Source organism: Pleurodeles waltl, chromosome 9 (assembly GCF_031143425.1).
Source record: "Pleurodeles waltl isolate 20211129_DDA chromosome 9, aPleWal1.hap1.20221129, whole genome shotgun sequence".
Classification (NCBI taxonomy): Eukaryota; Metazoa; Chordata; class Amphibia; order Caudata; family Salamandridae; genus Pleurodeles; species Pleurodeles waltl.
In genome coordinates this window covers 996842765-996869395 of record NC_090448.1, presented here as the reverse complement: position 1 = coordinate 996869395, position 26631 = coordinate 996842765, and the positions used below count along the sequence as shown (strand labels likewise).

General features: G+C 46.0%; 1 protein-coding gene across 4 annotated transcripts in view; it reads left to right on the top strand.

The window, feature by feature from the left end:
• DDHD1 (DDHD domain containing 1) overlaps positions 1–26631 on the top strand; it is a 464003-nt gene that overhangs the window by 178813 nt on the left and 258559 nt on the right. For 2 of the 4 annotated variants that reach the window (XM_069208547.1, XM_069208548.1), the window contains exon 3: positions 17264–17365. The exons of the other annotated variants lie outside the window; for them this stretch is intronic. In XM_069208547.1, coding sequence (XP_069064648.1) covers positions 17264–17365 — 102 coding nt within the window. The remainder of the gene's footprint in view (positions 1–17263; positions 17366–26631) is intronic. 4 annotated transcript variants of the gene reach the window in all.

The window sequence follows — 26631 nt, the reverse complement described above, 5'->3', positions numbered from 1 at the left end:
TCCTCAAACAATGCAGATTCTAACACCACCAGCGCTAATCCTGGTACCTCCCTCTACTCTGGTTCATCATTCAAAGTATGTCTATCCTGTTGTGGTATAACAGGGATTTGGTGCGTGGTATAACAGGGATTTGGTGCGTGGCTTGAGGAGCCATCATGGCGAACGCTAATTAGAGCAGCTCAACAGCGCCATGGAATTATCCTGACACATATGACCGACATGAGGGGAGGTGCAGGCAAGAGGCGCACGCACTGAACATCGAGGGGCTGTAGTGGCGGAAACCGACTCCAGCTCTCCCTGGAGACCAAAGGCGAGGGGTCCCTCTGCAGCAGCGCAGCTCAAGCGACAAAATGGCACGCTGAGCGTTGGGCGGGCCCTCGGCAAAATTGAAGCCACCCAGCACCAGGGCGCTCTGCAGAGACCAGACGAGTGCAGGTGACGGCACTGTGAGGCGGCGGCACCCCAAGCATGGGGATAAGGCGGTGAGCTGGAACCGAGGACTGACTTGTTACGGTTCCTTTTTTGAAAGGAGAAAAGTAAGGCCGCATGGAGTATTGGAGCGTGCTGGGGCTGCAGGAGATGCCCTGCTGTGGCGGAGGGAAGCGGGAGCTCCATAAAGTGACTGAGCCCTGAGGAATGGGCTCCCGAGCTGGAGAGGGAGAGTGGATGTGGCCTGCTGCCGGCATTGTTGAGGTGGATCCCTAGCAGTGGGGCTACCGCACGGAGTGTCTATATGCAGGAGTTACACCGGTGTGCCCCGGTTGTGCTGCTGTTCTGGTCCGCGCTATTGGAGGCAAGCTACGCACTGCATGTGGAGCTGTGGTGCTGATAATTGTGAGGTGACTTTCGGGCACTTCTAACATATCGCAGGCCTGACGACGTAACAAGTGTGATGGTCTGGTGGTGCAGGACTGGGGAAGATGAGTTGTGTGATGGATTCTAGGGGTGTGACCTGCTGACAACACCATTGCACCCCCATTTCTAATCAGCGGAACACGTTAGCAACAGCCCAGCCCTGCGGTTACTGAGTACTCATAAGGAATATACGCTACAGCACGAGGCACTGACGGTCTGTACAGCATGCTGTACCGCTTCATCACCTCTCGCAAGAATCTGCGCTTCTGGCTATGGGTCACCAGTGAACTGGTGGGCAGCCACCTACGTCTCAGTACCGGGGGGGACCCCACCGCAACCAACGAGTACCATGGCGAATGCGGAACGCACCAGGGCCTTAGAAGATGAGGTAGATGCTGTGTTGCTGGCTATTGATAGCACGTGGACCTCACAAGAGTCTAAGGTAGACATGGTCTCCTCGGATCTGGGTCTACTCCATGCGGACCATAGAAAGCTGGTGGTACTGGTGGAGCAAACTGTCACGGCCTTACCGCCCAGAACGACCAACATGGAAACATTCCTGAAGGAACTAACAGAAGTGCGAATACTGGAGCAGCGGGCGGAGGATGCGGAAGGCAGGTCCTGTGGAAACAATGTTCCCCTGGTGGGCCTGCCAGAGGGCACCGAAGGGCCCGATCCTGTGCGGTACATTAAGGGCTGGCTGTGTGCAAAACCCCTGACCCCCAACCCCCCACCCCAGATACACTTACCCACTTTTTCTCCATTGAATGAGCTCACAGGGTCCCGGCCCGACGACCCCCAGCGGGTACCAACCCGCGACCGATGGTGATACGGTTTCTTCATTACTTTGACAGACACATAGTGTTAAAGGAAACCTGCTTAATGACGGAGATGGGGTGGGCAACGCCAATGTGATGTTCTTCCCAGACTACATGGTCGCCGTACAGAAGCAGCGTAAAAGTTCCTAGCAGTGAAGCAACGTCTTTGTGAAAAGGGATTTACTTACTCTCTCCTCTTCCCAGCTAGGCTCCGAGTGGTAGCTGCCGACACCACGCTTTTCTTCGCCACCCCTGAGAAGGCATGGCACTGGCTGGAGAGCCCCAATGGCGGTGATACTCGACTGGCTCGAGTCCTTTATGCAGTTCCAGATTTGGAGCAGCGAATCCTAGAGCGGCGTAGTACCTTAAAGCAAGCAGCTGCACTCTCTAGTGCGGGACGTTGCTCTGGTCTGGATGTCCCGGACTCCCCCTCTTCCGATGGAGAGAGTTCTGTTATCACATGGCCGTCTGTGCACAGCTCCCATGTTCCTCCAGTTATAACCCCACAGACATCAGATAATATCATTTGAGCTCAACTGTCTTTATATTCATGTTTCTATTCATGCACAGGCAGCTATTGATAATGTATAACGCTCTTCATATGGTCATGAACATTGGACTGTCCGTAAAGTGGTACACAATGTAGTCCCTCTATTACATACTGTGGGTCCTCATCCTGTCACCCCTGCTGTAAGACTAACTATCTTTTGTCTTAGTAGTTTTCACCCAGTTTGGGTGGCCACTTGCTCTAGTGTGCTACTCTTTTGTTATTCACTATGTTATTGTTACAATATGTTCATCATTGTTACCCACCCAATAACCTATCCACCGCTAGGCAACTCATGAAGTTACTTACTGCACATCGCTCTGCTCCCTCACATGCTCTAACGACTCTATCAACTGTGTGGCAAAAATGCACAGCACCCCCAGTTGTTTGATTTGCATATGATGGCGCATATTATACTACTATCTGAATCACCGCAATGCTCACATATCTATGTTACAAGAGTCTCACCTAACAAGCTCAGAGGTAGACGCGCTTAGAAGAAAATGACGAGGCCAGGTATATACCACAAACTACTCGTCATTTGCGTGTGAGTGTTAATATGGATTAGGCTGGGGATCCCGTTTGATTTGATAGAGCTGGTCACAGACGGCCAGTATGTGTTCGTTCGAGGCCGGCAAGTGGTTGTCACACCCTCCTTGGTAATACATACGCTTCCAATGTAGACCAGGCCTCATTTTTAAGCACACTCAATCGATTTCTGGCGCGGTGGAGCGCTGTTCCTTGGCTGATTGGTGGGGTCTTTAATTGTGTATTAGATACGCATCTGGACAGGTCTTTTCCACTGTTAGAACGCACTACTGCTACCTCTAATGCCCACTCTTTAGTAACCTGGCTGCACCATTGGCAATTAATAGACGTCTGGCGTCATTATAATGCTGTGGCCAGAGTATACTCCTTTTAATCGGCCCCTCATGATTCACATATCCGACTTGACAGGCTACTCTGTATGACCAGCATGGTCCCAGCAGTTGTGCAGACCGATTATCTGGGCCGTACTCATTCCGATCACAACCCCCAACACCTTCAGCTCGACTGGGGTGGGACCACCCAACCTTCTCCCCCTAGGTGGAGGCTACAGCCTGCGACGTTGGAAGACCCGGCATTCCGTGAGTCGACTGGCAAACAGATAACTAGTTACTTTGAACTCAGTGCAGACACAGCTTCGTCTCGTTCAGTGGAATGGGACACGTTTAAGGCTACGCTCTGGGGCCACTGCATGGGGCTTAGTTTTGGTATGCGCAGGCAGCTGGACCAAGAGCTGTCCGCTGTTGAGCAACAGCTTTTGCTGCATGAGTCAGAAGTGGTATGGAATCCTGATACCCTACCTGTACTGCAAGCCGTACGCAAAACCCATTCAGAACTCTTCAGCACTCGGCCAACATGCATGCAAGGGCAGATCGAGCCGGAGCGCTACTTGCCCGATTGATTCGTCGAGAAACTCCCCATAGTACAGCAATGTCTATCCGGGCACAGACAGGTGAATCCTTGTACACACAGGATTCAATCCATGCAGCATTTCATGCACATTGAGTCCCAGTATGGCATTGTTTCTCATCCTCCCCTAAGTGAGATTGACCTATTCCTCACAGAGCTGCCCCAACCCCGGATGACTGCAGACCAATGTTCAGAACTTCATGGCCCTCCACTGCTGGTCGAGGTGCAGTAAGCCATCCGCTCTCTCGCCAGTGGCAAAGCACCCGGCCCGGGAGGAGGCCTTGGTGCAAGCGCCTTTACCCCCTATGTTGAGAGGCACCACACTGGTCTCCCTACTAAAGCCACATAAGGACCCCACCAGTCTATACTCCTACACTGGCCCTCTTCAACACAGATTATAAGATACTAGCCCAAATTGTTGCAATGCAACTGGCCCCACTGGTGCCTGCATTAGTGCATGTGGATCAGAACGGTTTTGTGTCAAGCCGTACAACATTCCTCAGCCTGTGTAGATTTTTTCGTACGCTGCAGTACGCCCCCGCCGCTGGCCACAGGCACGTTGCCTAGTGATAGACCTAGTGAAAGCATTTGACTGGCCTTACCTCTTGGCAGTTTTGCCAAAATATGGCTTTGGCACGCGTTTTATACAAATGGTGAAATTGCTATATATGCTCCCATCAGCCCGAACCAAAACGGGGCACCTCATGTCGTCCTCTATTTGTATCAGGAGAGGCACACGGAGGGTTTTCCTTTATCTCCTCTGCTCTTCGTTCTGGCTGTGGAGGCACTGGTGGTCGTGCTCTGTAAGGCGGGCGCTCCTGGGGCATACCACTGGGTGATGGAAACCATGCGGTCTCTTTATACGTGGATGACCTTTTAGTGTACGTTAGAGATCTAGCGGATTTCCGCAGCAATATAATACTATTATTCAACGCACATGCAAAGGCAAAGGCTTGCGAGTAAACTGGTCCAAGTCTTGAGTTTTCCCATTGTCGCCTACTGTGTCTGATCCAGACCTCACATCGATAGCCCCTGGCCTAACGTGGCAATCCCGCACTTTCAGATACCTTGGTATACAGGTATCTCACACGGATACTGATCTGTTTGGTGGAAATCTGACATGTGCTGTGTTGAACTTGCGTCGACAGATGACATTCTGGAAGATGCTGCCACTAACAGCATGGGCAGGGTAGCCCTTTTTAAGATGAAAGTACTGCCTAGGCTACTATATTATTTTGTGAATCTGCCGTTATATATCCCTGCTTCCTTTTTCTGATTTATGGAGCTATGAACCATTGGGTAGCCCTCTCTAGACTTCATCGCCCACTTAATCTGGGAGGTTTGCAGCTGCTAAATTTGGAACATTACTATCTGGCTGCGCAGCTACAGTGGGTGGGCCGTTGGGTCTCATCAATACAACTGGTGGAAACGGCTAATGACCTCCCAGCGTGGTCATGTTTTAAATTACTTCATATATTCCACCCCTGTGCTAAATCCGCCGCACCAGTGCCCATGTTACTGAACCTAGCATACCGCTGGCTAGCGGACTCTCTGCATACACATACATCCGGCCCACTTGTGGCTCTCCGAGGGCGATAGGGAGACAGAGGGGACCTTTCACGGGCAAGGAATGGGCGACCATATTAGAAACCCCCATGTGCATTCAATGTAACAAGCGATTTCGCGTCATTCAATATTATGTAGTTTAGGAGCCTATCTCACACCCAAGAAAATTAACAGCTATTTTAACTGTATAGATGCTGCTTGTCCGCGCTGTCAAAACCTGGGGGCGGACTTCTTGCACATGATGTGTTATTGCCCCACTCTGAGCCGCTACTGGCCTTAGATCCTAGTGAGCTTAATGGATTGTGCAGACCGCCGTTCCAAGGGCTTTTCAGACTACATCCAGGACATCTTACTGGACGTGCAATTTGATGGTTATCGTCTTTTCAGGTACATAGCAGTTTTATCCCTAGAACAATATAAGATCAACAGAGCAACTGCACCTATTGAGGTCTGGCATCCTTTGCTCGTCAGTTTCACAGACAGTACCAGAGGTTTTGGGGCTAGTCCAAGAGACTTCCTTTGCTCCAGCATGAACTTTCCCAGCCCATCTATCAACCTAATCAGTTGTTTAGACAGTACAGAGGCCATGGAAAGCCAAAGGGCAGACAAGTCCTGCAATGCACCTACTCTGGTCTGGAGGGCCGTTACGATGGACCTGTGAGACTTGCAGGTAATAAAAAAAGGCTTCCGGTCCAACAGACCTTTTACCGCAGATATCTCTCCCCTGAGAACCCTTGGATCTTGCAACTGGATGTGGGGACCATGTTGCACAAAAGAGCAGTGCAATTGGTCCCATGAAGGAAATTTGGTAGCTGTGCTTCTCTTGGTACTTTCTTGTTCTCAAGAAGGACAGTGGTTTGTGTCCGATCCTAGACCTCCGGCTCTTCGACTTATTACCTTTGCAAAGAAATATTCAGGATGCCGTCCCTGGCTCAGGTGGACTTTTAACATCAACCTGACCAAGTCTCACCTAGAGCCCTCGCAGTGCCACCTGTTCATAGAGGTAGTATTGGACACAATATCTTGGAGCTTTCCCTCCTCCTCCACCACAGGACCTAGGGCATCCAGGATAAGATTTAGATATTTTAGGAAGGATCTCATGTTCCAGTCCTTATGGTTCTTCTCCTGCTAGGTCTTCTTGCTTCCTGCAGTCTACTGGCCATTCATGTATGCTGGTACATTTGTGCTCTCCAGGGGTGCCTCCCTATGCTGTGGTTTCAACATGGGGATGATCTATCAGACATTATCAGAATCCCTCCCACCACAACAACAGATTTGCTACAGTGGTCAGCAGAAGAGAATTTGCTGCAAGGGAAATACTTTTGCTCACCACCAGCAGTGTGGCCACAGTAGTGATCAACATATCCACACACTGGGGTGGGGTGCACATCTGGAAGAGCTGAAGACTGTGGTCTCTGGAGGAGCAGGCATTGCATCTCAACCTGCAAGAGCTGTGGGCAAAAAGCTTAGCCCTGAAAGCCTTCCGGACTTTCCTTTGTGGTCAGTTTGCCCAGATCTTGAGAGACAACAGGATTGTAATATGGTATTTCAGAAAGCAGGGAGTTGTGGCGCTCAGCCTCTGACCTCCGTGTAGGTGCATGACATCTGTCTGGTGCCCAACCATAATGGCAGACTCACCAATCACAAGAGATGCCAACAACCTCAGGTGGTGTCATCTTACCAACCCATAATGGCATAGCCACCTTGTGGTGAACCTGAACCAATTATCCCATGTCTGGCATTCCTCGGGCGAACCTCTCGGACACTCGCATGAATACAATCTGTCCATAGTTCTATGTACTAAATTTTCCTTTACAAGAAGTCTTGAGAGATGTGTTGATTTGCAATTCACTTAACTGAACATTGCCTCTATTCCTTTAACTCCTTCTTTCTTAAGGAAGCTACACCAGGACCAGGACCATAACCAGGCCGAGGTAATCCTCAGTGCTATGGACAGACCAAGGAGGCTATAGTGTGCAGACCTCCTGCGACTCTCCTTGTGTTTGCTGCTCACGGACTCTCACAGCACATCATAGGGAAATGTTCTACACCACAGCCTCCACATTCATGCCTGGAGATTTAGTGGGGACATCTGAGCTCCTTTAGACTGCCAATAGAGGTGGTCGAAAATATATTGCCTGCTTGTCGCTCTCTGCAAAGTCGGCATACACTGGAACGTGGAACTGCTTTGTTGTCTGGCATTCTAATGAAAATGTACACCCCTTTTATGCACATTTCTCTAATGTATTATGTTTTTCCCTTTTTCTAGCCCAGCATGTTTCTTGAGGGGGCTCGATCAGAGGTTCCACTACACAGTCCCTCTGCCTTACTGATCAACCTTCCCTGTTTAAGTCCTCAATTGATGTACATTTTTTGAAGGGACTTATGTATACCTTTTCAGCTACACCCTGTGTCATGCACCAGTGAGACCTAATCTGGTTTTGACTTTGTTGATGGGGGCCTACTTGGAACCCCTACACATTTGCCCGTTGCAGCTGTTGACCATGAAAACTATATCATTGGTGCAGTAAGTGATGACACAGAGTTTCAGGTGCTGTGCCTGCCCACTGTTCACTTGTTTTTACCTTGCCAAATGAAGGAGTTGAGGAGTAAAGCGCTTTTCCTCCCCAAGTTGTTTATTGTATTCCATATGAGACAGTCCATTACCCTACCTACCCTGTTCCTTCTGATGGATACAACTACCTGTGGATTCCTCACCTAATGAATACTCCCATGGCGCCAGCATTCGACGGAAATCTTCTTCCTAGTCTCTGCACGTCGACGAGGACGTCACTCTAGCCCACGCGACGCCGTCTGACGTCATACAGGCAATAAGAGGTCCTCGCCGACGTGCCGACGTCAGTTCCCTTTTTTCCGTGCATTCGAAACGGTTATCTTCGAGGGAGCTACTGTTACTTTAGTAGTTACAGTGTATTTTCTGCTGCGTAGTTCTTCTCTGCGGTAACAATGTCTAAGAGAAAGTCGGGTTTCAAGCCCTGTCGAGAGTGTGGGGGCAAGATGTCCGTTACAGATCCTCACTCCGACTGTCTCTGGTGTTTGAGCTCCGACCACGACGTCGTGACTTGCGATTCATGTCAGCACATGAATCCGAAGACCCTCAAAGAACGTGAGGCTAAGCTATTCCTGGCGAAGTCGAAGAGAAAGGAAAAACATCACAAAAAGTCTTCCTCGCCAAGGTCTCATCGGCGTCATCGAGACTCCCGGCGCCGTAGAGATTCACGGCGTCATTCCAGCAAGGAGACTCGTTCGAGGTCGCCTTCGGCTCGGCGTCGGAGGACTTGGGAGGTCAGACCCACGGTCACGCCGCATCCATCGACGCCGTTGCCCTCTCCGGCGTCACCGACTTCGCTTGGACAAGTGTCTGTGGTTGAGGTGATGCAGCCTCTTGTGATGTCTCCGGCGTCGCGGACGTCGAGGCCGGCGTCGGGGTCGCCTTCGATCCAGGCACCTCAGTATCCGGCTTTCCCCGCCCCTGTGGCCGATAGTACCGCATTTCTGAATGCGATGTATACCATCTTTCAGCAGATGGCTCCAGGAGGTGCTCCGGCTGGTCCTTCGGGGCCTTTGGCCTTTTCATTGGGTGATCCTGCGCCTCTTCGGCCGGCACCCTTTATGCCCTTTCTCCCTTTTGGGAATGTGGGCTTGGCGCCGCTGTCGGCGCCGGTGGCCGCTCCGGTGGCTTCAGAGGGATTGGCTCCGGAGGTTTCCATCCCGTCGACGTCGGGATTTCGTCCTGTGACTCCGGTGGGTCCATCGGCTCCAAGATCTCTTCATCCTGCTCCTTCATCGGCGCCAAAGCTGCCTGTGGCGCCGGATGCGGCGTCGGATGCTTCTGGAGATCGGCGCCTATCTTCGACTTCGGCAGAGGCCATGTCGACTCCGCGTATTGAGCAGAGACTACATTCGAGGAGGCGTGCTCTCCGTCTTTTGGAAGAGCAGGAGTACCAGCGAGTCCTGGAGGAAGGAGAGGTTGAGGACTCTGGTGATGGACTGCATGGTCTGGATACTGCCAGTGGGCTGGATACTTCCCCAGAATGGGACCTTTCATCTCCAGGGGAGTATACGGAGGAGGCTGCTACCTTTCACGCGGTGGTGAGGAAGGCAGCTAACTTTCTGGACCTGCCTTTGCCGGTGGCAGAGGCGAAGCAGAATTTATTGACGGAGGTGCTGCATCCGGCCTCTGCTGCAGCGGAGCCTCTCTTGCCGTTTAATGAGGCTTTGCTTGATCCGGTGTTGGAGGTGTGGAAGAAGCCTGTATCTTCCTCTGCAGTTCATAGGGCTGTGGCCAGAAGATATCGGGCTGCACCATCTGACCCTGGCTTTCTTTCAAGACACCCTACGCCGGAGAGCTTGGTGGTGCAAGCCTCCTGTTCATCGAAATCAGAGCCTGGATCTTTCCCGACGGTACCTGGAGACAGGGACTCCAAAAAACTGGATGCGCAATCCAAGAAAATATTTTCATCTTGCAGTTTGGCGTTGAAGGCCACCAACGCAACTTGCATTCTTGGGAGATATATCCATGCTCTTATGGATGATATTTCATCTTCTTTTACGGAGCTTCCCCAGGGACTCTTGGATGTTGTCTCGGACGCCCAGGCTGCCGCAACCCAGATTATCCAGTCTGGGCTGGACACGACCAACTCGGTGGCTAGGGCGATGGGCACGGCTGTGGTGGCGAGGAGACAGGCCTGGCTCCGTAATTCAGGGTTTTCTGCGGACGTGCAGTCGACCCTATTAGACCTCCCGTTTGATGGGGACAAACTGTTTGGAGCCAAGGCAGATTCGGCCTTGGAGCGATTTAAAGAGAGCAGGGCCACAGCCAAATCGTTAGGGCTGCAAGCTCCTTCTTCCTCTGCCTCTTCCAGGTTTTTCAGGAGGTTTCGCGGATTTGGGCGTGGCTCTTCCTCCTCTTCCTTTCGGGGGAGGTTCCAGTAACCCGCCTCTTCCCACCCCTATAGATCATTTAGAGGGAGAGGTAGGTCCCGCACCAGAGGAGCCTCTCAACAGCACTCTGCCTCTTCCTCGTCCTCTGGAGGGGTGCAGCAGGGAAAGCAGCCTTAGGCTTCCACCATTTCCCACTCACTCCTCTCCTGTAGGGGGAAGATTACGGCATTTTCTCCACAAGTGGGAGACTATTACAACGGACACTTGGGTTATCAGTATTGTGGAAAAAGGCTACACCCTTCCCTTTTGGGAGTTTCCGCCCCCCCTCCCGCCCATCTTATTGTTCAGAAGAACATCTCCTGTTGCTAGAACAGGAGGTTCAAGTCCGCCTTTCAAAGGGCACGGTGGAGTTGGTCCCAGAGCAGGAAAGGGGTCGAGGTTGTTACTCAAGGTACTTCCTGATTCCCAAGAAGGATGGTCGGCTGAGACCGATCCTGGATCTGAGGATCTTGAATTGGTTCCTCAATCAGGAAAAGTTCAAGATGCTGACCCTAGCACAGGTGCTTTTGGCGTTGAACAAAGAAGATTGGATGGTGTCTGTCGACTTGCAGGATGCTTATTTTCATATTCCGATACTCAAGTCACTCAGGAAGTATCTCCGGTTTGTGGTAGGGTCGCAGCACTATCAGTTTGCGGTCCTTCCGTTCGGTCTTACTTCAGCACCTCGAGTCTTCACGAAGGTGATGTCAGTGGTTGCGGCAGAGCTCAGAAGGAAGGGGATAGCAGTATTCCCTTACTTGGACGACTGGTTGATCAAAGCCAAGTCCCCGGAGCTTGTGTCGCATCATCTGCAGTCAACAACCCAGTTGTGGTTCGACCTGGGCTTTTCGGTGAACGTGCCCAAATCTCACCTGGAGCCCTCTCAGCGCCTCCTGTTCATATGGGCAGTACTGGATACAACATTGAATTGAGCCTTTCCTCCGCCTCAGCGGGTTCAAGATATTCAGGAATTGGTTCCAATGTTTCGAAATGGAGCGGTAGTTCCAGTCCTCAAGGTCCTTCGTCTGCTCGGTCTGTTTGCCTCCTGCATACTGTTGGTCACGCATGCTCGCTGGCACATGAGGGCTCTTCAGTGGTGCCTCCGAAGGCAGTGGTCTCAACACAAGGGAGATCTAGAAGGTGCGGTCAAGATCTCCAGAGATGCTGCTGTGGATTTGAAGTGGTGGATTGCGAGCAACAATCTTTCGCAAGGAAAGCCGTTCGCGCAGTCGCCACCAGTGGCCACGGTCATAACGGATGCTTCCACTCTAGGGTGGGGAGCTCATCTGGGGGATCTGGAGATCAAAGGACTTTGGTCTCCAGAGGAACAGATGTTTCATATCAATCTGTTAGAGTTACGGGCTGTACGTCTGGCTCTCAAGGCCTTCCTCCCTTCCCTTCGTGGTCAGTCGGTGCAGGTCCTGACGGACAATACTACCACGATGTGGTACATAAACAAACAGGGAGGAGTAGGGTCGTACCTTCTCTGCAGAGAAGCTCTTCGATTATGGTCCTGGGCAAAGGACCATCAGATTTGCTTGGTAGCAAATCATTTGGCTGGGGTCTTGAATGTACGTGCGGACAGTCTCAGTCGCCAATTCTCGGCCGACCACGAGTGGCGTCTCCATCCAGATCAAGTCCGTTTAATCTTCCAGATGTGGGGGTTTCCTCGGATAGATCTGTTTGCCACCCGGGAGAACGCGCATTGTCCGTTATTCTGCAGCCTCCAGTATCCGGTGCAGGAAGCATTGGGGGACGCGTTTCTGATAACCTGGTGCGACCAGTTGCTTTACGCGTTTCCCCCCCATACCCTTGATTCCTCGAGTGTTGAGGAAGATTCGCCAAGACCGGGCCCAAGTCATCTTAATAGCTCCGGATTGGCCAAGGAGGGTGTGGTACTCCGACCCTCTCCAACTCTCGCTGTGCCCTCCGCTCCGTCTCCCTCTCAGGGCAGACCTCCTTTCGCAGTCGCAGGGGCAGGTTTTACACCCCAACCCCCAGAGTCTACACCTACATGCCTGGAGATTGAACGGGGCAACCTGAGTTCCTTCTCTCTCCCGCCTGATGTAGTGGATGTTATATTAGCGGCCAGGCGACACTCCACTAAATCTATCTACGCTAATAGGTGGTCTAAATTTGTTATGTTGTGTGGAGAGAGACCGATTGATCCCTTACATGCTCATCTGTCGGACATTTTGTCTTTTGCTCTGTCTCTAGCGCAGAAAGGTTGTGCAGTGGCTACCATTAAGGGTTATTTGTCGGCTTTGTCAGCCTTCATTTGTCTTCCAGACCAACCATCGTTATTTAAATCCCCTATTGTTCTCAGATTCTTGAAAGGTCTTCTAAATAAATATCCTCCAAAATCATTCGTTATGCCTCAGTGGGATTTGTCCTTGGTCCTCACTTTCCTTTTGGGGTCCCCTTTTGAGCCTATGCATTCTTGCCCCTTAAGGTATTTGGTTATTAAAACAGTCTTCCTGGTGGCTATAACATCTGCAAGGAGAGTGAGTGAGTTGCAAGCCTTATCGGTAAAACCCCCTTATACAACTTTTTATGGGGATAAGGTGGTGTTGAGGACCAAGGCTGCTTTCCTCCCGAAGGTTGTTTCACCCTTCCATTTGGCCCAGACAATTACTTTGTCCACGTTCTATCCTCCGCCTCATCCTTCAAAGGAGGAAGAGAGACTACATCGCTTGGACCCAAAGAGGGCGTTAAGCTTCTACATTGATAGAACGAAGGACTTCAGGCTGGAGGATCAGCTGTTCATCAGATACGTGGGCAAGAGGAGAGGAAAGGCAGTCCACAAGAGAACACTCTCCAGGTGGGTTGTTCTTTGCATTAAAATCTGTTACTCTTTGGCAAAGAAGGATCCTCCGGATGGCATTAGAGCTCATTCCACCAGAGCTAAGTCGGCCACTTCGGCCTTGGCCAGGGGTGTTCCTGTGGTCGACATCTGCAAGGACGCAACTTGGTCGTCCCTTCACACTTTTGCTAAACATTACTGTTTGGACTCTGAGGTCAGAAGGGACGGCCATTTTGCACGGTCAGTGCTGCAGGATTTCTTGGTTTGACCATTTCGGCACCCACCACCGGGAGTGGTACTGCTTTGGGACTCTATTCATTAGGTGAGGAATCCACAGGTAGTTGTATCCATCAGAAGAACGAGTTACTTACCTTCGGTAACGACTTTTCTGGTGGATACATTAGCTACCTCTGGATTCCTCACGGTCCCACCCGCCTCCCCGTTGCCTTTCTGGTCTTACCAAGTAATCCTTGAGTGCGCTCCTCTTGGTCTTCAAGGTTGCAATAGATGTTGTATATATGGATACTTGTATATATTTATATGTATATATATGTATATATCTTTTGTGTATATACATGATTTGCATATATTTGTTTGTTTAAAAAAAAAAAAAAAAAAGAGAGTTATAATAAATCTACAGCCATTTTATTGCAATGTTGTGTATTTTACAATGTTATGGGATGTTGCCTTGTTCTTTCATTGCATTGGGTTGTTATTCTCATGCACGTAAAAAATGTTGGTACTGACGTCGGCACGTCGGCGAGGACCTCTTATTGCCTGTATGACGTCAGACGGCGTCGCGTGGGCTAGAGTGACGTCCTCGTCGACGTGCAGAGACTAGGAAGAAGATTTCCGTCGAATGCTGGCGCCATGGGAGTATTCATTAGGTGAGGAATCCACAGGTAGCTAATGTATCCACCAGAAAAGTCGTTACCGAAGGTAAGTAACTCGTTCTTCTCCCTCATTCCATCAAGGAGTCGGAGAGACTATATTGACTGGATAGGGTGGTCAGTTTTTATGTTGAAGGAAGGAGATTTGATCTGACAAACAACTCCTTTGATGGGTATGTAGGCAGCATAAATGGCAAGGGATTCCAGAAAAGAGCTTTTTCGTGCTGAAATATCCTGCATTATGTTATTCCTTTGCTAAGAAGGAACCACTGGAGAGCATACATACATACATACATACATACATATATGCTTATGCCATTAGAGCGAAGGCTTCAACATCTGTACTAGGCAATGGTGTTCCTGTTTTGGGGATTTTTTGTGTGGTAACATAGACGTCCATTAACCTACCCACTTTCTACCCTCTGCTCAATGCCATCAAGGAATAGGAGAGAATACATCAACTTTACGCGGTCAGTATTTACTTCGAACAAATGAAGATCAGATCTGATGATCAGCTTTTTGTGAGGTATGTAGGAAGTGAAAAGTGAAAGGCTGAAGAAAAGGACCTGGTCATGTTGGTTTGTCTTCTGCAATAAAATCTGTAATGCCCTTGAACATAAAGAACCACTATAGGCAATCCATGCTCATTTGACTAGTGAGAGATTCTATGTCTGCACTAGCCAGGAGTGTTCTTTAGGCAGAGATTTGTTTTGTGGCAACATGGGCTTCCATTCACAATTTTGCAAGGCACTATTGCTTGAAGTCAAAAGTGAGCAGGGATGGCCATTTGGCTCAATCCTTCCTGCAGGATTTTCTGGTCTTATTCTTCCTGCTGTCCCACCAGGACACGGTGCTGCTGTGGTATCTCTTCAAAAGGTGACGAATTTGCAAGCATGATTTTTCCATCGGAGGATCAAGTTACTTACCCTTGCTAAGCCTTTCTTGTGGATATTCTACTTGCAGATTCCTTGGCGATCCCACTTACCGGATCAGAAGGATGGTCATAGACCACTGGTACGTAATAATGTTCCAGTTTAGTTTTGCTTCACTGCACTTTCATGCTTAGTTTTATGACTCCTTCGTCTCTGCCTCTAAAGACTCAATACATGGACGAGAAACTGACTTCAGGAAGCCGAGGTGGTTCTTTCTGGCTCAGAAGATATCACACTTAATTTTCATCCAGGACCAAGGTGACGCCAGAGCCACCTACCAGCAAGGGAGAGCATTATAAATCTCTAGATCCAATTCGGAGTTTGGGGGATATTGAAAAGGTCAGTAATCTGCAGGTAGAAAGAGTACCTATCGGAAAGATTGTTACCAAAGGTAAGTATTTTCTTTTCATTTTTCTACATATGTGGGGCATCTCTCACTCTGTCAGCTTATTCAGGCCTTTGACGTTGCAGCTAATCAATCGTCACACAAAAGGCTGCCCCCCCCCAGCAAATATGATCTAAGGTTTGGGAAAGGGGGACAAAACAGTAATTAATAACGCTTCCGACTTAACCTATCTGCATTTGACAATTAACTTAATCCAATGCGGATAAGACCCCATTCAAATTTATTTACACAATTTATTTTATTAGTTGTTCTTATTTTCATTTTCACATAGACTTTCTCATAAGTAAGTTTTTAATCCCTTTGCTGCTAGGCCTCTCCCCTCCTGCCTCCTCCCCCCCCCAATCATACACGCACACATGCATCTCTCTAAAAAAGATAGCATGTTTACCTTACTGCTGACATACTTGTGTATAACTTGCTGTTACATTTATTTTCTTTGAGTGCTCGTGCTCTGTTAGTTGCAAAGCACATTTTTGTCTACTGATCCAGCACTTCGGAAGAAAATACTCTGATGCACAAACCCCACGGCCTTGCGCCTTAGTTATGAAACTCTGTTTGAATCCACAAGCCTAGATAATTTTTACTCAGTTGAAGCGCACCCTGAAATTCATACCTCATGTAAATACCCCTATCACCTACTTCAGTACTTATTCTCTTCCAGTGTTGCTTGAAAACATTTCATTTCCCACAACTGACTCTCAGCCCTCTGTAATCCTTGAGAACAACTAATTACAAGCTTTGATTAAAAATGATTATTTTCGGTAATATAACAAAATTGTTTAATGCAATTTGTGAACTTGACACAAAGAAAAATATGGAAAATAGTATGCAATGACTATTAATGGTTTTAGCGTTACTTCCCTATCCTAGACATGATCCCAATTCTCTGGTTACCCCTGACCATGTAAGAATATGCCCTTGTCCAACCATTTTCAAACCAGATGCTCCTTAGGAAATGTGCAAGGAAGCTCTGTTGCCAACTGTGATGTTATCCATTTTTCTAGTACTCTGCACATTCATCAAGACCATTTTGAGCCACTGGTTTCCTTGAAGGTTTCTGTATTAGGTATTCGTATCACTGGCACCAGAGCCAGGAAATTGCTGTACAGAGACACAAGCTAATCAGAGAGTTTTGTTAAATTCCCTATGCTAGTGTGATGCTTCCACTTTCAATGGTTTTGGTTCTCATTAACTCTTTCAGGTGGCAAACATTTGCCTTTTGGTGGAGTTTTTGGTCAAAACCGATTAGACTACCTTCTCTCAGATCCCAGAGCAGGGTGTGCCCTTTTCTATAGAAAATGGGCACATCATTTTGTAGAGCTTAAGAATGACTGAATACTGCATTTTTTTAAATATGTGATGGATTCAGGATGTACCCGAGTTTCAGGCCCACATCACACCTTTGACTAAGCTTGTCTGCTGGAGCATATGGCCCATTAAGAGTCAAATTTGTAAAAGAAAGTCGGAGCAGGTCTAGTTTCAGTGCAGCTCTGCCCAAATTGCAAGGGCACCGGTGGTACGAAGCGGTGGCCCCCAAGGAAACTGCCTTGTAACCATTAGTGTGACTACTGGCCCATCTCACTGCGGTTGACATTTCGTGTTTAATGTGGAGAGAGTATTGGTGATGTGGATTCAGTGTCCTCTGATGCTGCCCTTTTAACATGCTTGGTGTTGAGCAGTGTAAAGCTGAATACTTAGTTACAGTGTTGCATACTGGCATGCACGTTTGAAACATCTTAAAAAATATATTCAAATATTCCTTAAGCAATTGAGTCACCTGTCATTTTTGTTTCATGCAGCTGGTTGAATCTGATGGTTTATTCATCTAGAACTATTCAGTTTTCTATAACAGCTTCGTTGTAAGGATTTCATCTCGGAGATTAAGGCACATTTAAGACAGTTATCTTTGTGCATTCTTAAAAATTAGAATTGATCTTATGAATTGTATATCGTTACATTGTTTTTTTAAGATGCCAATTTTAGAGATTAATCAAAATAGAACCCTTTTCCTAATGTACCGTTAAGTTCATTGTCTTTACTTTGTCAGTTATCTACCACTTCCCTTCCCTCTCCCTCCCATTCTTGTTCAATTGGAGAGGCGGTGCAGAGAGTGATGAAGCCCCATGTCTTAAACGAAAACGCTGTGAAGGTATGACAATCCTGGATTATTATTTTCTAATAGATTTCATGCTAGCTTGGGTCGCTCTCCTAGGTACCTTCCACGCTTTAGCAATTTAAAAATAATCTGCTTGAAACAAGGCTATTACTAATATTTTCTAAAATGTTTGTGCTTTTTAATTTTAAAAGTATGTTGTATCATAGTTCTGTAGCAAAATGAATATACATTAGACAATTTCTTTGTGTGTTTGTGATCATTTGACTATTCTGAAAAGAAAAGAAATACTTTTAATTGGTGTCAACGTAAAGTATCACTTGGATCTTGCCGCATTTCACTTATGGTACCATGTGAAGTGTTTACACAAGGTCTTTTGAAGCAGCTGCCTCCTATTTCTGCTAAATACCATTTCGGTGTTAGGACTCAACATAAGGCTTATGGTTTACTTTCTTAACTGATCAACAAAGCAGCCTTAATATCTCACCTAAAAATGTAAATATTCCAAAACTATCTGAAACTGCAAAAACACACATAACCAAAGGGTCCAATCCCATAACCTTCTTTCATTGCATCAGCCTAGGATGAGTAAACATTTTGATTCCCTTAATTAATATTGCTTTGTTTATTTGCACATTGATTGTGATATCTGGTTGTAATGCTTTAGAGGAGAGAAATGTGTTAATACTGTGCTAAGGCAGGTTATGTTTTTTTGGGTACATGAACCCATTCCAGTGTTGTAAACGGACAGAGGCATTGTAGTTTGAGCACTGTCAGATTAATGGGGCTGCAGAGTTAAAGCTACTCACTAGAAGGGCCAACTTTATTTACAGGCTAAGACATTCTTCTCGTTGGTTCTATGCTGAAAGCTGGTGTGGTGTAGGCTGTAAGGCAGACTGTTTGTTCTGGGAGACTAGCGCCGGACATAGTGACACTTGGATAGGCAGCAGGTTTGGATCACTCCTCCCTGATGTCAATGGTGTTGTCCGCCATTTTGCAGCAATGCGACATACAGATAGTGGTCTGCCACCTCCCTATCCCTTATGAGTAGCATTTTAGTTGTCAGGCCTAGACATTTCCCACGCACTAGGTATTTTAAAAATTCTCTTCTTTCCACAAACAAGGCAAAGGAGATATTGGAGGACAGCCAAGGGAGTGAGTTTTTCACCCAACATGGAGCGGCCCTCTTACTCAAGTGTTAACCGCTTCATGTTTTGGAATGTAACTTTTTGTAAAGTAGCAGGTCAGGGCAGTGAGCTCACCCCACTAAATGAAGAGGTGTAGCAATGGATACATAAACGCAGTAAACAAATGCAATGTGCGTTACACAACAGTATATCCTATTATTTTCATGTATCTATCTGAAGGAAGTAACCCTCAAACAGAAGAGATATATTGAGGAAGAGCGCACTATGTACACTGTAGGTGACGTCTCTATGTAGGCAATGAAAATTCAGTATATGGTCCGAGCAGCCACCAGTACGCGTCCCTGACCCGTTATGCAGAATTGTAAACCGCCTGTCTAGCCCGGACTAGCTGCCACCTCTTGTTAGGCGGAAAGGCGCAATGAAATGTTTTCCAAGATTATGAGGGAGATGAAGCACCGGTCAACAGCTAAAATCTGCATTTCCTCACAAGTTTTTTCTTTATTCAGTCTGGGCTGCTACCATTTTGAATTCACCAGATAGAGCATCCACTGGTGTGAAAGCTATAAAAAGGAATACGTTTGACTAAGCTGTGTGACCACTTTCAGAAGAGAATATAGTCCTCCAGCTTCAGAGTTGGCAGTTCTATCTTAAAGATAGATATCTGCCAAACTAACAATGTTGCTATGCCTGACTTGCATGCAGAAAGTGTCCAAAGTTTTGAGCACTGGATTTGAACAGTAGGATTTTTAACTCAGAAGGGGTATCTTATATTTTTTTATGGAGGACCAAATTAAGCGCTTGTGTATATCTTGTTACCCGACTTTCCAAGAGAGTCCAAAAATGAGTGTTTAGGTTTATGTGTACGAGTAGAAAGCAAGGGAGCTTCGGCCAGGGATGTGAAGTGAAATTCCTATCACCGGATACCCAGGCCATAATGTTACTTGTGGTTTAGAACAAAAGAATTTCATGCTTATTTGGTCTATTAGAAAAATTGTCACAACTCCCTGTAGCATAAACATGTTGCTCCCACTTTACAGTTAAACAGTATGGTTGGTGGAACAACTTTCTACAGGAAAGGTAAGCATCCATATGTATATGATGATCAAAATTGTATTTAAGGTTTATTAATACTAAGCCTTTAGGTGGAGCACTCTATGAAAGTAGAGTGAGCTTTACGCTGAGCTTACACTAGTGACAATGAGTTATATATAAAAACACACAAAATGTAGCCCTCTAGACACCAGGAACGATTTTATTTTATTAATTTTTTTAATAAAAAAGAGGGGTGGTGGCATGGCCATGCTCCCACCTCAAATAAATGGGGACAAAGTCTTTCTGCACCCCTGGTGGATGGGACAGACAGCACACTAGATGCTGGGAATTGAATATAAAACAACAAAAATAGAGGGGTGGTGGCATGGTCTTGCTCCCACCTCAAATAAATGGGGACAGTGTCTTTCTGACCCTCTAGGGGCGGTTGGGGGGGTAATAACTCCCGATCGTCCCTTAGAGTAGCAGACAGCCCACTAGTCATAAAACAAAAAAATAGAAGGGTGGGGACACCCACCACCATGGTCATGGTTTTGCCTCCACCTCAACTGAAGGGGGCAATAGTCATTCTGCTTCCCCTGCAGACTTAAAGCATCTCTTTTCAATGGGAGGGCATTTGACTCTTTTGGATGTTGATTTTACGGATGGGCCAGGGGAGCTTGGCTAATTCTCAATATTGTCTGACTTACAGTGGTGAACTGCGCACTTTTTGGGCTTGTGGAGGCTACCACCTGGAAAAACCTACCAGACCCAGGCACTTCTGTAAAGTAGGCATCTAGGGGAGTCCACATTCACCCTACACCATTTTCGTACCCAGAGTGCCCTGCAAACCTCCAACTTTATCTCATGTTTTCTCTACATTTCTGTGATCAAAACTTCTGAAAGCCCTAGAAATCCACAAACTTCCTACCACCCAGCATTGCCCCACCTGTGCTGATAAAAAGTCTTCCCCACTTGTGTTTCTGGGCCTAGCGCCAGTGGCAGGAACGAATCTAACGAGGTCCCAAGGTCAATACAAGTCTCCACGGAAGGGCTCCCATTGTCTTTAGTTTGAGCTGTCCCTGTTGTAGCACCAGCCAGAGTGGATTTTTGTGGATTTCTGCAGATTCCGAAAGTTTCCATCAAAGAACTGTAAGGAAAATATTGATTTCAAGCAAAGTTTGAGGTTTGCAGGGCATGGTGGGTAAAAAAACCTAATGGAATCCCCGCAAGTCACGACATCCTGGATTCCCCTAGGTTTCTGGTTTTAAAAAATGAACAGCTTGGCTGGGTTTCCCTAGGTGCCCGTTGAGCTACGGTCCAAAATCTAGAGCTACCCACATTGGGTAAAAAGGGTCCGTTTTCAGTGGAAAAATGTGATGGGTCCATGTTGCATTTTGTGCTGGTTCTTGTCACGGGTACTAGGTCTACACAAGTGAGGCCACACAAGTGAGGTACCATTTTTATCAAGTGACTTGTAGGAGAACGGAATAGTAGAACACTTATTATTACAATTGGAATTTGCTGTATTTGTGCCTTTCAAATGTAAAGCCAGTGTTACGAAAGATGACATTTTGATTAAAAAAAAAAAAAATAAAAAAAAAAATTTCATACCCTAGTATGGATACCCACAAATTCAGAGATGCAGAAATAACCACTACTCCTAAACTCTATATCTTGTGCCTAGTTCAGAAATACATAGGTTTCCTTAATGCCTATTTTTCACTCCTACTATTTCGCTATAAGAATTGGTCTATACTTGGTACTCAATGAAAACCCATTGTAGGCTAGAGCTCAGTTGTTTGCTCTGGGTAGCCCGGGTTCTTGGAGAACCTACAAACCCTATATATCCCCACAACCAGAATGGTCTAGCGGATGTAATGATATATTGCTTTTGCCAATCTGCTATTGGACAGAAAGTTACAGATGAAAATGTTGCCACAAATGCCTGTTGATTCCTAGTCATTTTCATTATTTCTTTTTTTCTAACAGTTATTTTCCTTGGGAAAACCTTGAGGGATCTGCACATATGACCCCTTGCTGAATTCAGAATTTTCTACTTTTCAGAAGTTTATAACTTTTCTGGTTCACCAAGGTGTCACACTGGTTTCCACCACAAACTGGAAGTAGGTAGAGAGCACACAAAATAGGGAATATAGGCTACGTTTTAGAAAAATGCTAAAACTGTTGTACAAAATTAGTTTTTTTGATTCAGGTCTGCATGTTCCTGAAAGCTGGGAAGATGGTGACTTTAGTGCAGCAAACCTTTTGCCTTTTGTGCAGGCCATTTTAAGGGGAAAAAGTAGACACTTTTATCTGGAGCATTTTTCCCTATTTTTTCAAAAAATCCACAAACCCTGGGCACCTTTAGAGTCCTCATGATGTTGAAAAAAGGGGCACAAATTTGGCATGGGTAGCTTATGTGCACAAAAGATATGGAGGCCTAAGCAAGAACTACCTTAAATAGCCAAAAAAGGCTCTGCACTGGTGGGGGAGTAAAATGCCTAGCAGCTAAAGGGTTAAGGATACAGAGGCTGGCTTTTTCCCACCTTTGTTTTGCTAAATTATCAAGAATGAGATTTGTAAAATAATTTGGTTGGCATGCTGGACAACCAGAAAAATCAAATCAAATCTAAACTGTTAATTCAAAGGCATCCCTGTGGGCACATTTGAAAAAGAACCCTGCAGCCTTTCTAACATCCGCCAGGATGTGGACCTCCGTGCACAGCAAAAAATACCGCCCTTAAAAACCCTGCTTTGCTTTGGTACACTTTGGAGACCGATACCCTCACCGACATCACCCAAATTAAAGCACTTTGATTAGCCAACAGATCCCTCTTCACCGCTTCCAATGTTGACTTGTATAATGGTACCATCAATGAATAGCTCAACAGAAAGAAGGCCACTTAACATCTGTTAAGCATTGTGTCATCCCACTCCAAGACTGACCCCAGAACCTACTCAATCAATAAGTGTAACATGGCCAGTCTTCTCCAAGCATCTTAACAAGATCAGGTCCCACACAGACAGCATTAAACTGACTTTGTCTTACCTACAGTTGCCCTTTGCTCTACCCCCACATGGATTGCCTTCAATTTTCTCTCACATGCTTATCTGAAAGACGTTCTGAAGGTGCTCAAACATACCATCTTCACTTTTATGAAGACTGTGTTCTACCGTCCTTTAGCTTAGAAATGTACTGATGGCAATGCTCTCACACTCGAAATGCCCCCCCACCCCATTATAGTTAGTCCTTACACCAACCAAGGAATCATCCGAAACATCTTCAAAGTTAAATATATCCATCCTTGCTCTGAAAATCTACACTGGTTGGTGTGGTACCACAACATCAACCTTTAAATCTTGATCTGCAGCAATAACAACTGCAAGCTGTCACTTTGCTTATTGTCATGAGGAATAATAAGATGTAGAGTTAGAGTACTAAATCTACACTTCCTGTGTATGCTTATCTTGACAACATTGTACACAATAACTTGCAGTGTGTATTTTTACAAGGTGGGTGATATTTTTTGTATTTGATATTTTAACCTACAGCCCATTGTACCAAATCCACTTTCACAACTACAAACACATCACCCACATTGCTTTCATTGGAAAAACCATAAAGAAATATGTTCCAGCCAAAGAAGGCATGAGATAATCACAAATTCCTACAGGTCTTCTAATCTGGCCTCAGACCACACTTCAGAAAGGATAGTTATGCTATAAGTAGTTGACTATGCACTTCTCCTTTTTGGTAAAAAAAAATGCCCACCTCCTTATCCTGCACAAACTCAAGAAAGCAGTTGACAAAGTTAAACACCAAGCACTTATCAACATACAAGTAATCATGCATGTGTTTGGCAGATACTTTTCTGCAGTTGTTTATCTCTTGCCTTATCAGCTACTGTCTCTAGATGGATGGTGGGCAGCTCAAGATAACAGAATCTCCCCATCTACACTAGAGTACTCTTGAGATCACCCCTGAAATCCATCTTCTTCACCACATTGTCTTTCTGGAACCCCTTGGCTCCTTGCCAAAAAGTTAAATTGCATCAGTACACCAGAAACACACAACTCCACCTCTGAATATCCTCAGTTGACGACATTCAACAACTGAAATCCTCTTTCAAATGAATGTCAAGTACCGACAGACAACTCAACCAGATTAAGAGAGACTTTCTCCTGCTCACCAAGAGCCCCACACCCCCTGTTGTCTTAGCCTGGCTATCAAACATGAATCTCCATGGCTTCACACTCCAGCTTGATGACTTGTGTGACATCACTTTGATTCATTCTCAACACCTGCCTTTAATTATGAAATCCTTCCTACTAAACCTGCCTTCAGAGTAAAGGTACATGTATTAGTTCTTTCTCAACTCAATGGTGGCCGTATACTACTTAATAGCCTCCCATTCTCCCTATTGACACCCACGAAAAGCACACTGCAGCCAGTTTGATCTTGGACCTAAAAAGTTCCAACTTTTTATTTAGAGACTGAACTGATATCTATTGCTTCCCCTCCATCATCTTCAAGAATAGTATCATCTACAAGGCCCTCAATGACCTATGCATACCTAGCCAAGAAAATATCTATCTTGGACTGGCCTTACGAGGATCCAAGACATTAACAGGCTGGAAATGAAGAAAGTCAGGAAAAAAGAGAAAGGTATTGAAAGCCTTCTCCATCTGTGCATCCAGGATATGTAAAAGCATCTCATCTGATCTGCTGCTACCAACCAGCAATTTAGATACAGCTGAGGAGTTTTCTCTTCACAGAACTCCGCCTTCTCATGCAACTAGGCAACTGCCTCCTACCTATAAATTGTACAGCAGATCTAACTAACCTCAGGCTAGCCCTGCTCTGCATTGCTAAGTTGGTGTTGTCGAAGTGTATATACATACATTCATTGTGTTTTGGGATTACAAGTTTTTCCAAAGACATTTTAATTAAGTTGAGAATTGAGTCGAAGTTGTGATTCTCAGGAAGTGTTTTATTGGGGCAGAGCATAAGCACAACTAAAGATCAACAGGAGGAAATGAAGCCCGATTCAAGCAAATTCTTTCTGCAAAGAAAAGATGTAAAGAGAGTCTTTGAGGGGATTGCACATCTTATCACACGTTTTTTAAATTAGTCATGCTCACTATTAAGATAACATTCATTTTTTTTTTTATTTGGTCTGAATAATGTGAGATTTAATGGTAATTGCTTTTACGATTTTCAGGCATTCAATAAGGTATGGAACCCAGTGACATGGGGTCACGTGGTAAACTTAGAGGGTGGGGTCCTAATACCCTGGTCATACTTTGAAATTACTTGGTCCTGCTAAATTGGTTGTACCTTAATAAAAATCAGACACCCTTCTTTTAAACTAGAAAATAAATTGGGCAGGCTGCAACAAATACATATTCTAGCTCACAGTATCTCATTAAGTTGTTTCACTCTGGTAATGACTGCTGGATTTTGGGCAGCAGCACCACTGAGTGTGGGGAAATGAGTCTAATCCCATGCCGTGTGACAGCTGTCGGCATAACTCCTTCTGGCTAGCTAGCAGCACCTCACAAGTACCAGGGTGTAAACGTGATTTGTAGCAGCTTATTGCATGACACTCAGGCTTCTCAGGGGAGTCGTGGTGGAGTGGACCCCATCCCTTTCTCTCAGACATACGAGTCTTATACAAGCAATAATGGAACAGAAGCAGGGTTTTGGTTCAATAGGTTTTATTGAAGCAACTGTGTTCTAAGTAGGAGGGCATATATGGCGATTATAAGGATAATGAAACACAATGTCATGACAGCGGTAATCACAAGAGTGAAACACAAGAAAAGTCCCATAATGCTGTCATGTTAGTGTGCCTGGTATTCCTACGTACACTACTGAGTTCATGTGTGAGACAGTAAGTAGCCCTTATTAAGTGGTCCTGGGGAGAAAACCCAATCCCCATACGTGCGCTGAGGTTAGAAGAGGTCTGTTAGTCTGCTGGGAGTCCTCCCACGTAGATGAAGAAGAACCAAAATGTTTTGGCAGAAACTGCGACGACTTGCATCACAGGATGGTAAACTGGCTGGAACATCCCCTCTAACATGTTATAGGCAGTGTGATGTTTATTCTAAGAACTTGTCTTGACTTGAAAATACATATATTCTGTGTAAGGTAGACAGCGTTTCCTTTGGATCAGCAATACCCAGTAATCATCATGGGCAGCCTTGGGTTGAGCACTAGATGAACATGTTGTGCAAAGAAATGAATGACAGTTTCTCTAAGGAAGGACTATTGATAAAATAAATAAAGAGCAACTCCATTAAAATTAATAAATTCTAAAATAATAAAAGGACTGAAAGTGAATTGTAACTGGGTAAAGTGCACAAACCTCAGGAACATAGCTAAATAAAATGTTTGTGTAAAATTCTAAAATAACCTCACAACAAAGTGAGTTGAGATTTTTTTTAAACTATATTTAGATTAATCTGCATCATCCATCTGATAAGTATTCAACTGACGTTTTTTGGACTTTAACTGTCAGTGAGTTTCGCCAACCGAGTCTCATTCACAGTAAACTCATTAGAAATGGATTGAGCACACTCACCTCAGTGTCTACCTTTTAACATAAGGTTGCTGCATCACAGCTTGGGTAAGAGGCTCTGGGCTGGTTACACACAACATGTTTGTAGAGTTTGTGAGATTTCCGTCTAGCTCAACACACACATGTACAGAGATTGGTGATGTACTTGAGTAGGCTTATAATGTAAATGGGCATTCCTAGTGTAGTGCTTACTGAAGAACTGTGTGCTCACTGCATACCTGGGTGAAATCTGCAGCATCACACAGTTTCACCATACAAAATGCTTCCAGACCATAAGTGAAATGGTATATATTGTAATGAAGGTCAATGAAAAAAGGGTACTGTTGGACCTGTCCCTTTCTGCAGGGTCACCCCCAAACATTTGGTCTTTTGCCTACCACCTTTTGCAGAATTAGTGTTTGTTAGTGTTTGTTGTCCTTAGGACTCTGCATCTTACCGCTGCTAATCAGTGCTAAAGTGCTTGTGCTCACTCCCATAAATATGATTTAATATGGCAAATACATAATTGGCATATTTAATTTACGTATAAGTCCCTCGTAGA